General features: G+C 41.2%; 1 protein-coding gene across 1 annotated transcript in view; it reads left to right on the plus strand.

Moving 5' to 3' along the window:
• The window catches only part of LOC140483458 (uncharacterized), a 56,564-nt gene that overhangs the window by 26,066 nt on the left and 17,491 nt on the right, over positions 1 to 13,007 (plus strand). Inside the window, exons 4-5 of the mRNA XM_072581658.1 lie at positions 5,147 to 5,255; positions 10,188 to 10,307. Of these exons, the coding sequence (XP_072437759.1) occupies positions 5,147 to 5,255; positions 10,188 to 10,307 (229 nt within the window). The remainder of the gene's footprint in view (positions 1 to 5,146; positions 5,256 to 10,187; positions 10,308 to 13,007) is intronic.

The following is a 13,007-nucleotide window of genomic DNA, read 5'->3' on the forward strand; positions in this document are numbered from 1 at the left end:
GTCTTTTCCCTGGAGTGGGGGAGTCCAGAGCTAGTGGGTATTGGTTTATGTTAAGAGGGGAAAGATTTAAAAGGGACCTAAGGGGCAACTTCTTCATACAAAATGTATGGAATGGGTTGCCAGAGGAAGTGGTGGAGGCTGGTACACTTACAACATTTAGGAAGTATCTGGATGGGGATATGAATCAGAATGGTTTAGAGATCTGGCAAATGGGATCAGATAAATGTGGATATCTGGTCAGCATGGACGGGTTGGACCAAAGGGTCTGTTTCTGGGCTGTACATCCCTATGACTAATTCTGTGCTATCAAAGCACTAGTTAATAGCACGAAAATTAACTTCTGGAATTCAGCCTGGAGAAGTGAGTGGTGAGGTACTGTGGTGGGTAAACCAGGCAAGGCAAAGTGTATTTAATACTAAGAAGTGTAGAGGAAGTGAATATCCACAATTCCCTGAAGTTAGCTGGACAAGTAAATAAGATGATTAAAAGGCCATATGGAATCATTTGTTTTTTTTTAGCTGAGGTATGGAATGTGAGATTAAGGAAGTTGGACTGCAAAACTATAAAACCTCGAGTTAGGTCATAACTTCAGTACTGTCTGCAATTCTTAACACCTCATTACAGAATAGATGTAATTGAACTGCTAAGGGATATAGGAGATTCATGAGGACATTGCCAAGACTTCGATAACTAGCTATGAAGAAAGATTGGATTTGATTAAGGCATGTAAAATTGAGGAGCATGGATGGGAAGTATCGGGGTCAGTGGTGTTCTGTATGGTTGTGAAAGCATTCATGATGGATTGAATACAATATGCACCCACCCAAGGGACTCTTATCAGAGTAGAGAAGAAGATTAATTGAGACAAAGCTGGGACTATTTCTGTCCTAATATAGGTAATATTCATGTGCTTCGAGAGGCTGGTCATGGCCCACATCAACTGTAGTCTCCCAGCCTGCCCTGATCCCCTATAATTTGCCTACTGATGTAACAGGTCCACAACGGACACCATTACCCTAGTCCTGGAACATCTGGACACCAAGGGCACTTACGTAAGATTCCTCCTCATTGACTACACTCCGTGTTCAACAACGTTATCCCCTCCAGATTGATCTCAAAACTCCAAGATCTTGGACCTTGCCCTCTGGATCGTCATTTTTCTGACCCACAGATCGCAATCAGTGAAGATAGACTATACCTCCTCCACAAAAGTACTTTAACACTGGATCCCTCCTAAGGATGAGTCCTCAGCCTCCTACTGTACTTACTGTACACCCACGACTTTTGCCAACCTCTGAATCAACTCCATCTGCAAGTTTGCTGATAACACAACTGTGGTAGGACAGATTTGTAACAACGACTATTCAGAATACAGAAAGGAAATTGAGAACTTGATGACATAGGTGGGCTGTGTTCTCCTCCTTTCTTTCCGAATTTCTGATCAGTTTTTTTTAGTTTTGTCAATGTTGATTGCACCACGTCAATGGAACTGAGGTCGAGAGGGTGGGGAACATCAACTTTTTAGGAGTGATGATAACCGACAACCTGTCCTACACTTCCCATATAGATGTGACGGTCAAGAAGGCACAACAACACCTCTTCTACCTCAGACAGCTCAGAAAATTCAGCATGCCCAAAAGGTTCCTCACCAACTCTTATAGATGCACCATTGAAAGCATACTGTACATAATAGCCTGGTATGGCAACTACTCTGCCCAGGACTGTAAGAAACTATAAAAGGTGATATGCACAGTCTGGACCATTATGGAAGCCATCCTTCCATTCATGTACTCCATTTACATGGTTTGTTGCTGCGAAAGGCTGCCAATGTCATCGAAGACCCATCCCACCTCAGTAACGTTGTGCTACAACTTCTTCCATCAGGCAGAAGATATAGAAGCTTGAGCACATACACCCGCAGGAACAGCCTCTACCCAGTTGTTATTACTGATGAATGGACTCCAAAGCTTCAAATAATGCTGATCTTGCTTAGTGCACACCCGATGCATCATAACCTGCATGCCTCTAAGTTTTTTTTCTATTCTATGATCTGTATGTCCTTGCTTACTATGATTTGCCTGTACTGCTCATAAACAAAGCTTTTCACTGTACTTTAGAACATGTGATAATGAATAAAGCGGCACGATGGGCGGCACAGTGGTTAGCACTGCTGCCTCACAGCGCCAGAGACCCGGGTTCAATTCCTGCCTCAGGCGACTGACTGTGTGGAGTTTGCACATTCTCCCCGTGTCTGCGTGGGTTTCCTCCAGGTGCTCTGGTTTCCTCCCACAGTCCAAAAATGTGCAGGTTAGGTGAATTGGCCATGTAGTGTTAGGTGAAGGGGTAAATGTAGGGGAATGGGTTGTGCTTCGGCGGGTCGGTGTGGACTTATTGGGCCGAAGGGCCTGTTTCCATACTAAGTAATCTTTTTTTAAAAAAAAGCAAATCAAATTTATGTAATCTGTAAATAATTACAGTAATTAAATTAATTTTGTATTGTTTCCTCAACTAGACACTTCTAGTATAAGAGCCCTTACCGATTTCTAATTATTTTTGTTCTATTCTTTTATAATTTTTGATTGGAGCTGTGAACTGTGGACTGTGAGCTAAGGGTGACTTTTGGACTGTGAGTAATAGTTTGTGTCAAAAGGAAAACAAGCAGGCATAAACATTAAACAAAAAAAACCCCAAAGAATTGTGAACTCTGGAACTAGGAAACAAAAACATAAATTACTGGAATAACTCAACAGGTCTGGCTGCATCTATGGAGAGAAAGCACAGTTAACATTTTGGGTCCAGTGAACTCTTGTTCAGATCTAATTGTAGCTTGGAAAAGGTTGGCATATATGCTGAAGATGTGTTGATGGGGTTGGGAGGTAAGAAGAAATGATTGGTGGAGATGAGCCCAGAGAGAGAAAGGTAGGGCAGACATATGATTGGGTATAACTCAGCCTGGCAGAATCCATAGCTGCTAATGGGAGCAATTAGTAGCTGACAACGAGTTTGTTGTCGTAGCAGCCCACATGAAGACAAGGGCTTGGTGTGTCAGGGTTAAGGTAAAGACATGGGAGAAGGTGCTCAGGCCCTGAACTTAATGAAGGCTGCAGGATCCCCAAGCAGGAAATGACTTGCTGTTATTCCAGCTTGTGCTGAACTTTGTTGGAACATTGCAGTAAGCCCAAGGCAGAGATCTTGGTCAAGGAGCACAGTGCTTTGTCGAAGTGGCTGGCAATAGGAAGCTGGAGGTCATTTTTGCAGACAGGACAAAGGTGTTCTGCAAAGCAGTTGCCCAGTCCACATTTCATTTCTCCACAGTAGAGGAGACCACATTATTAGCAGTGAATACAATAGACTAGATTGAATGAAGAGCAGGTAAATCGCTGTTTCATCTTGAAGGTGTGTCTGGGCCTTGGATAGTGAGGAAATAAACAGGTGGGATTTACACCTGTGATTGCAGGGGAAAGTACCATGGGGTGAAGGGTGGTGTTAGGAGTGGGCAAGGAATGGACCAATGTGTTCCAGAGGAACAATCACTGGGGAAGGCTGACAAGAGAAGGGAGAGGATTTGATTTGATGCTGGTGAAGGCTGGTAAGTGGGAACTAGGGGTCCCTTTTGCTGTTATGAGTGGGAAAGGAGGAGTGAGGGCTGAAGTGTGGGAGATGGGTTGGACATGGCTGAGGGCCCTGTAAAACGTGGTGGTGAGGAAGAAGGTTGATATGTTTATATATAGATATATATCTATATCTTTGGGCTCCATCTCCACCAATCATTTACTCATGGATGAGACAGTCAGTTTGTCATGGATTGGTCAGAGTTTGGATTAGTTTTCTGAGAAAAAGGAATCTGGCTGTTGATTCTACAACTTGAATATTCAGAAGCTCCCTGCCTAACCCCCTTTATCAGCTCTTAGAATCTCAGAAAATAAAAAAAAATTTATAAGTATTACTGCCTTTATCTGAGTGAATTGTAAAGGTGAATCTGATTGATATCTTCAGAAAATCAACCAGGAAACAATCTGTTCTGGGTCCTCTTTTGTTTGTAATTTATATTAAATGATTTGGATGAGAATGTAGAAGGCATGGTTAGTAAATTTGCGGACAACACCAACATTGGTGACATGTAGACAGTGAAGAAGGTTTTCCAAGCTTACAAAAGGATCCTGATCAAACAGGTCAATGGGCAGAAAAATGGCAGTGGGAGTTCAATCTGGATAAGTGCAAGGAATTGTGATTTGGTACAATCTCGATTTCACCAGTTTCTTCATTTCCCCTCATCCCACTTTATCCCAGATCTAACCTTCCAATTTGGCACCACCCTCTTGAACTGTCCTACCTGTCCATCTTCCTTCCCACCTATCTCTTTCCACTCTCCTTTCCGACCTATCACCACCACCCCCCACCTCCATCTACATATCACATTCCCAGATACCTTACCCCCACTTGATGAAGAACTTATGCTCAAAACGTCAACTGTCCTGCTCCTTGGGTGCTGCCTGACCTACTGTGCTCTTCCAGCACCACACTTTTCAACTAGGAACCATTGGGATTAATTTTGAGAGTCTTTTGAGGGTGTAATTTTATTGTGTTACAAGTACAGAGGTTTTGTCTCCATGTCATAACTGCTGAAATCCTCACTCCATTCCTCTGACCCCCTAGATTTCACAATTCTGTCACATTCTTGACTGGTTTCCTATCTTTGTTCCCACAAACTCCCTATATTCCAAGTTCCTCCAAAACCCTGCTTGCCCATATTTTATCTCATGTATACCAAGACCAGTTCACCCCCGACATTCCTACACTCGTCAATCTATCTTGGCTTCTGGTTACCCTGATTTTTCACACTCCATGTCTGGTGAATGTACCATCAACTATTGTGAGCTCTCGGAGTTCTCTCAGTGAACCCCTCAAACTCTCTCCACTTTTTTAAAAAGACGCTTCTTAAAACTAACTATTTGACCTTGCTATTGGTTATCACCCTCTTATGTCCTTGTACAGCTGTTGATGATAACTCTTGTGAAGCATTTTGGCATGTTTTACTATCTTTGCAAGGCTATACAAGTTATTGGTGTAATGTTACAGTGGAAAATACTATTGACATCAAGTTTGAAGAGTTGTCTTTCATCTGTAAATTTATCTTTCTCTGCAGCTTTACTTCATCCTGGAGACAAATTGAAAATGGAGCCAGGTTTGAAATTAAGGCCTCCTGGGACTGGCTTGTTACCTAATCATGAAGTGGAAAAATGGGTCTCCACCAGGTAAAGAGGGGAGCCATGCTTTGCATCTGTGTGTCATTGTAAGGGATTTGTGCAAAACTGGTTTGTACCTGTTAAGGTAAAGGTTGAGGTAATGGTGCACAGGAAAGTTCATGTAGGAAGGGAGATAAATCAGATGATCCTTTCAAAAAAGGCACTTGATCTGAAAATAAGCAAATAAGTAAAAGGAATTGGAGTAAATCCTATATCTGTCAGGCCTACACGACCATTCAATATGATCGTGGTTTCTACTCTGCTTTCTTGTCCATTCTCCATATCCCTGAATTTCTTGAGACCAAAATCATGGCTATCCTAGCCTTAAATGTATTTTCTACTCCTTTTTCCCCGTTTTCCAGATACCCTGCCCAGGAAAGTAATCATGTAAATTTCAGTGGCATCATCTAATGTCCTTCTGAACTCCAGGGAACATGGACTTTAGCAAGTTCTGAGAAGATTTGTAGCTCAGGTTCAGGTTCTGGATGGTTTATTTGCTGAGCTGGAAGGGTTATTTTCAAACGTTTCGTTACCATACTAGGTAACATCTTCAGTGAGCCTCCAGACGAAGCACTGCTGATGTTTCCTGCTTTCTATTTATGTTTGGGTTTCCTTGGGTTGGTGATGTTATTTCCTGTGGTGACATCATTTCCTGTTATTTTACTTACGGGGTAGTAAACGGGGTTCAAGTCAGTCAGTTGTTGATAGAGTTCCAGTTGGAATGCCATGCTTTTAGGAATTCTCGGTGCGTGTCTCTGTTTGGCTTGTCCTAGAATAGATGTGTTGTCGCAGTCGAAGTGGTGTCCCCCCTAATCTGTATGTAAGGATACTAGTGAGAGATGGTCATGTCATTTTGTGGCTAGCTGATGTTCATGTATCCTGGTGGCTAGTTTTCTGCCTGTTTGTCCAATGTAGTGTTTGGTAGAATATTTTGAAAATGACATTAGTTTTGCTTGTCTGTATAGGGTCTTTCAAGTTCATTAGCTGCTGTTTTAGTGTATTGTGGGTTTGTGGGCTACCATGATACCACATTGACTTGGACCCCATTTACCACCCTCTGAGAAAAAGAACAGAAAGCAAGAAACATCAGCAGTGCTTTGTCCAGAGGCTCACTGAAGATGTTACCTAGTATGGTAACAAAGTGTCTGAAAATGAACCTTCCAGCTCAGCGAGCATACCTACATCCAGAGCATAGACTTAATTCACTCAGTTTCCTCTTAATGGACAGCCCTCTTGATTGTAGAGAAAGCATAATCAAAAAAAACTGCTCCACTTCGGCTGATGATGCAAGCACTTTACGATGTCTTTCTGCATTAACTGTGTTATATAAGTGAAAATTTATAAATTTTAAGAAATATGAGAAAGGACAAAGAAAGTAAAAAACAAACAAAAAATAGAATTATGAATCAGAAATGAAAGGAAAGGCAAATATCATCACAACATATTAATTCTATTTCTTTCTTCACAGGTATTGCTAGACCTGCTCCTTTTTTCTATGTTAGTTGATGGGATGTTGGCATTGCAGGTTGAACCAGCAATTATTGTCCATCCCTAATTGCTCTTGAGCTGATTGACTGACTGAATCAACCATTTCAGAAGGTAGTCAAGAGACAACCAAATTGCTGTGGTTCTGGAGTCATGTGTGGACAATAGCAGATGGCACATTTGCAGATTTCCTTTCCTAAAGGACATCTGTGAACCAGATGGGTTTTATTAAGAATCAACAATTGTTACATTGCTATCATTATACCAGGTTATAATTCTAAATTGAGTGGGACTGGAACATTAGATTATTTAGATTAAAAGTCTAGTAACATTCCTATTTTTCCACCACCTACCGTTTTCTAACATTTTCTGCTTTCATTTCAGATTTTTGCAATCTGCAGTATTTTACTTTTGGTCCAGTAAATCTAGAAGCCAGGACTCCCCTCAAGAGCAATGGAATTTTAATTTCATTGATTAAATAAACATGCATTGAAATGCTAGTATCTGTAATGAGCACGGCACTTTAAATTTTTGTTAAAAACAACAATTTGATTTATTAATATCCTTTTTATGGAATGAAATCTGACTTCTTATCCAGTGTTGTCTACAGCAGGCACACAGCAAGGTGGTTAGATTTTGAGTCAGAGAGATCTACCCCTCAGAGAAAGCGCCTTCGGCCCATTGAGTCTGTATAGGTCAAAAACATTACAATTCTAATTCAGTTTTCCAGCACTTAGTTATTGTGTCATAGAGATGTACAACATGGAAACAGGCCCTTCAGTCCAATATGCTGACCAGATACCCCAAACTAATCTCATCCCATTTGCCAGCGCTTGGCCCAAATCCCTCTAAACCCTTCCTCTTCATACATCCATCCAGATGTCTCTTAAATGTTGTAATTGTACCAGCTTGTACCACTTCCTCTGGCAGTTCATTCCATCCACATGCCACCCTTTGTGTGAAAAAATTGTCCCTTGGGTCCCATTTAAGTTTTTTCCCCTTTCATCCTAAACCTATATCCTCTAGTTCTGGACTCCCCATCCCCAGGGAAAAGACAATGTCCATTAACCCTTTCCATGCCCTCATGAGCTTATAAATCTCTATAAAGCCTCCAACGCTGCAGGAAAAACAGCTCTAGCCTATTCAGCCTCTCCGTATAGCTCAAACCCTCCAACTTGGCCCACAGTGTATATGTTTTAGCATTGCAACTGTACGTAAAAACCCTTTTAATTGTTATGAATGTAGCTGCCTCTATCACCCTTGCAGGCAGTGAGTTCCAGTTTCTCACCATCCTCAATTGAAAAACATTTTGGTTAATCATTATCTGCCCTTTTTAATGGCCAGGATAGCCATGAAGTGGTACCAAACACCTAATAATATTTTTAAAGAGTTTCAGTTTCAATCAAATCTTTTCATTCAGATGCAACAAAAACAGACATAGCTGACTCTGCATAATCCTCTTCTCTTTTGTCTGAGGATATGGACAAAAATGTTGACAGCTGCCCCATACATCATGAACTGACGGTCTGACATACCGAACAATATGTTTCAGCTACATCCCAGACTCCACCACCATGCTGGGTATTCATACAACAACAATGGTACACACATGAGCAACATTCACTGTGGGACTGCACAATATTGACTCTGAACCTCGCGACGCCTCATTCTATGAGTTTAAATACTGTACAGCAGGTCTACTGATTATTACCTACCGTCCTCCTTCAATGCTCCTTAATGTTCAACACAACCTGGAAGAAACATTTGAGTGCTATTTTATCGACAAATATCAAGATCTTGAATTAGGCAGCAAAACACTTTCAAAGACTCACTAATGTTTGATTGTAAATCTGTAGATTAACACAAAAACAAGTTTCCGTCATTCCCTTCTGGATCCTTTATTTATCTGTAAATCAACTACCCATCGGAGAATAACACCGCTTTTGTTTGTAATTACCTGTTCTACATGATATGACACATCTGCAACAGATGGAATCTTGTGGCCTATAGGAGGGGACACTATCACGTGACACTCAAGAATACAGCTCTCAATTTTTAAATAAATCTCAACATCAATTTAAGAAATCAGCTAATTAACAATTTGAAATACTGTGAGACAGTGCAATGAAAGGAGGGAGCTAAATTAAAATTATTTGGAAATATGCTACATTCAGCATGAAACCAGACTGTTCAGTCCAACTAGCCCACACCGACCATGTTCCCAAACTAAACTAGTCCCACTTGCTTGTGTTTGATCAATATCCCTCCAAACCTTTTCTATTCATGTACTTATAGTATTTTAAATAGTATTTAAATAGTATTTTAAATTTTTTAACTGTACCTGTATACACCACTTCCTTTGGCAGTTCATTCCACCCACAAACCACTCACTGCATCCCTTGTGGTGCCCACCTATCTGTAAATGCTTCAAGACCACCAGTGGTTGAAGTATGTTCCCTCTCCACGGACGTTGTGAAAGTTGAAAGTGTTCAGAAAAGACTTACAAAGATGTTGTCAGGTTTGGGGGAGTTGAGAACTAGAGGGCATAGGTTTAGGATGAGAGAGGAAAAATTTAAAAAGGAACAGTGGCAACTTTTTCACGCAGAGGTTGCTATGTGTATGGAATGAGCTGACAGGAAGTGGTACAAGCTGGTACAAATACAACATTTGGGAGGCATCTGCATAGCAATGTGAAAAGGAAGTGTTTAAAAGGATATGGGTCAGGTGCTGCCAAGTGGGACTAGATTAGCTAAGAATATCTGGTTGAAGTGGACTAGTTGGGCTGAAGGGTCTGTTTCCATGCTGTACCTCTCTATGACTTTCTATCCAGGCACAGTTGTAACGCTGGAAGAGAGGCAGGGCAATTTAAAATGACAACCTACTCCGTGGCCTGTTGTCAAATGGCTACTTTAGCCAGACACAGATACAGGCGTACGATTAAGTCTCCCCATCTTCCATTGGACAATACGGAACTTGAGGCTGAAGAGCAGGCAAAACCACAGCAGATTCTTTAAATAACTAAAAAGTAAGTCAAACTTCCCACAACATATGTAAACGTGGCCCACAAAATCCACAGCTCTACAAACCAGATTGTTTGGCCAAACAGGTTGCAGGTTCCTCTGCGGTCCCGTCCTCTCTTTGTATGCCTCCTGCATGGCTGGGTCAATGTCAGGCTAACTGCAAAGTGACTGCAGGCTGAGCACCACAATCTCTGACTCCTCAAGCCTGGATTTCTGCCTCTTTGTCATCCCCTTGTGCATGGAGTTTTGAATAGTAGCACTACTTGGACCTTTCACCTTGCAGGCATTACATTTCTAACCATTGTCACACTGCCTTCTTAGGAACCGTTAGATTTTGTAAACCATAAGAGTGAAGAGTTTCTGTTGAAAACTTTAGGGTGACGCTGCCTGCTGAACAGTGTAGAAAAGTCTTTGACTAAACTTCTCCATATCCTAGACGGCTTATCGCTTTGGAACAGCTTAATCGTCAGTTGGCTGAAAAAAAAGGTGAAATTCAGAGGGAGTCGAAGCTTGAAAACATTACCCTGAAGGATGTCAGTCAAGGGACAAAGCTGAGGTAAGTGTGGTTTGTTTCTTTCCCCACCTGCTGGAGCACAACCTCCTCCATATTCAATGTTGACTTTGAGAAGTTGCTAACTCTTGCTGGATCCCATTTCACATGGCAACACAGTGAATGTGAGCTGGTCAGTCTCAGTTCCCCATCACTTATCCATATCATTCTGCTTTGCTGAGTTTCGAATATTTCATCACAGTTTGAGGACTGGGAGGAAACTTTGCTGGTACACCTCATTTGTTCTTCAAGCAACACCAGCACAAACAGATTAACAAATTATTTATCTCTATGTTCTTTGTGGGGACTTTGCTGTTCAAAAACAGATTGGCACAAATACTCATGTAAGATAATATTTAATCGTACTTGGAGTACGGAGGTATTTATGAGAATGCTGAATTGTTCCCTTATGAGTACTATTTGGCAATGGACTGCCCCTCATCCTGTCTAATGTATTCAATAGATCAAAAGTGGAAGCTTCCCCAGTTACACAGCAGCCACACTGAAACTCACGCCAGAGTTTCAACCATCCTGTTAGAATTAGAACTCTTGAGAATCAAGATGTTATCTGCGTTAAGCAAGACGCTTGGTATATTCAATGCAAGCCAGCTCATCTAATCATCCAGATGGGAGGCTGGGAGTCCTACTCTGGTTTACAAACCAGTGGGTGTGCAGGCATGTCTGTAGGCAACCTAATTAAGTTGTGAACTCTGGGTGAGTACAGGTGTGAGTTCTGCTGTGGACATCAATCCATAGATATAAATGAGAGAGTTTATGGTGTGGCTGTGAAATGGAAGTATACATTTAGCTGTGGAAAGTTGGAAAATTGGAAGTCTGTTTTTGACACTGTATTCTTTTGAAATGAATAAAATAGTGAAAGGTTGAGATTTTCAACCTGTAATCTCATTCCAGTTGTGGGAAGATCCTGGAATCTGTTATTGGGGACAGAGTGGTTATGTATTTGGAGAAATGTGAGTTCATCTGAGAGAACCAGTGTAGATTTGCAAAAGGCAAGTGAGGTCCCAAAAAACAGTTGAACGTTTTCAAGAAACACAAATGTAGTAGATATGGGAATCTCTAGCTGCTTTTTGTAGAGATTCTAAAAAGCCATTTTGAGACGTTTCTGCACAACAGTAATTTTGAGCATCGTAACACTAAACTTACCAGAATTCCACACTCTCTCTTTCAGCTTTTGCTGCTTCTACTTAGCAGAGTTTATGCAGGGTGTCTCTGACTACATGTGGTTTGGGGTGTGAGATGTTGCCCATATCATTATATGAAGATTATCAGCAAGATCCACACTTAATTTGTTCCCTTGTCAATGAGTGTTTCAGTGTCCTCCCTTTCCTCTGTCTTCCTTGAGATCAGCCATCAACCTTAAGTTGTGAGAAAAGGCTGATGACTTGACATGTGGACATGCTGTTCAGAGATGATTTCACATTATCATGGTTACAATACTGGAGAAAATAGCTTTAATGATAAAACTGAAATTAGTTCACCAGTCTTCCCACGTGACTTTGAGTTTAGAAAGGATGTGAAGACATTGGAGAGGGCACAAAAATGATTTATTCTGTTTCTGGTTCTGTTGTATAAAGCGATAAGTATCTAAAAGGATTAGCTGACATCATATTGAATATTAGTACCAGTGATGAGTAACTTCAGTTATGATCTTACATTGGAGAAGTTAGTACTATTTTTCTTAGAGAAAAGAAGGTTGAGAGGAGCTCTGATGGATGTTGGGGTCGATACGAAGGAACTGTTTCACTTGTGCTAAAATCAAGAACAGAGGGCAGATTTAAAATGATTAGAAAAGAAGCAAAAATGATACAAGATTAAGCCTTTTCCCTGCAGTGAGTAATTAAGCTATGGAATAAACTGCCTGAACTGGACTTTGGTTCATTTAAGGTTTTCATACAAACATAAGAAATATGAGCAAAAGTAGACAATCCAGCCTTTATCAATATTCGACAATATAGAACAGCACAGTACAGACCCTTAGGCCCACAGTGTTGTGCCTAGCTAGCATTTATCTTAATCTAAGTTCAACTTAACTTATACACCCCTCAATTTACTGCCGTCCATGTGGTTGTCCAGCAGTCGCTTAAATGTCCCTAATGTCTTTCACTCTGCTACCACCGCTGACAGTGCATTCCACGCACCTACCACACTCTGCATAAAGAACCTATCTCTGACATCTTCCCTATACCTTCCTGAAATCACCTTAAAATTATGACCTGGGTGACAGCCGTTTCTACCTTGGGGAAAAGTCTCTGGCTATCTACTCTGTCTATGCCTCTCATTTACCTTGTACACATCTGTCTGGTCTCTCTTCCTCCTTCTCTCCAGTGTGAAAATCCCTAACTCACTCAACCTTCCTTCATAAGACGAGCCCTCCTGGTAAATTTCCTCTGCATCCTCTCTAAAGCATCTACATCCTTCCTGTAATGAGCCGACTAGAACTGGACACAAAATATCAAGTGTGGTCTAACTATAGAGTTTGAAGCAAAACTTCGCAGCTCCTAATTCCCCCTATTAATGAAGCCAAAACACCATATGCTTTCTTAACAACCCTGTCAACATTGAGAGATCTATCTAGATGGACCCCAAGATCCTGCTGTTCCTCCACATTGCCAAGCTTCCTGTCTTTAACCCTGTCATTCAAATTCAACCTTCCAAAATGAATCACTTCACATTCTTCCAGGTTGA

This window comes from Chiloscyllium punctatum, chromosome 12, assembly GCF_047496795.1.
Source record: "Chiloscyllium punctatum isolate Juve2018m chromosome 12, sChiPun1.3, whole genome shotgun sequence".
In the NCBI taxonomy this organism is placed as follows: Eukaryota; Metazoa; Chordata; class Chondrichthyes; order Orectolobiformes; family Hemiscylliidae; genus Chiloscyllium; species Chiloscyllium punctatum.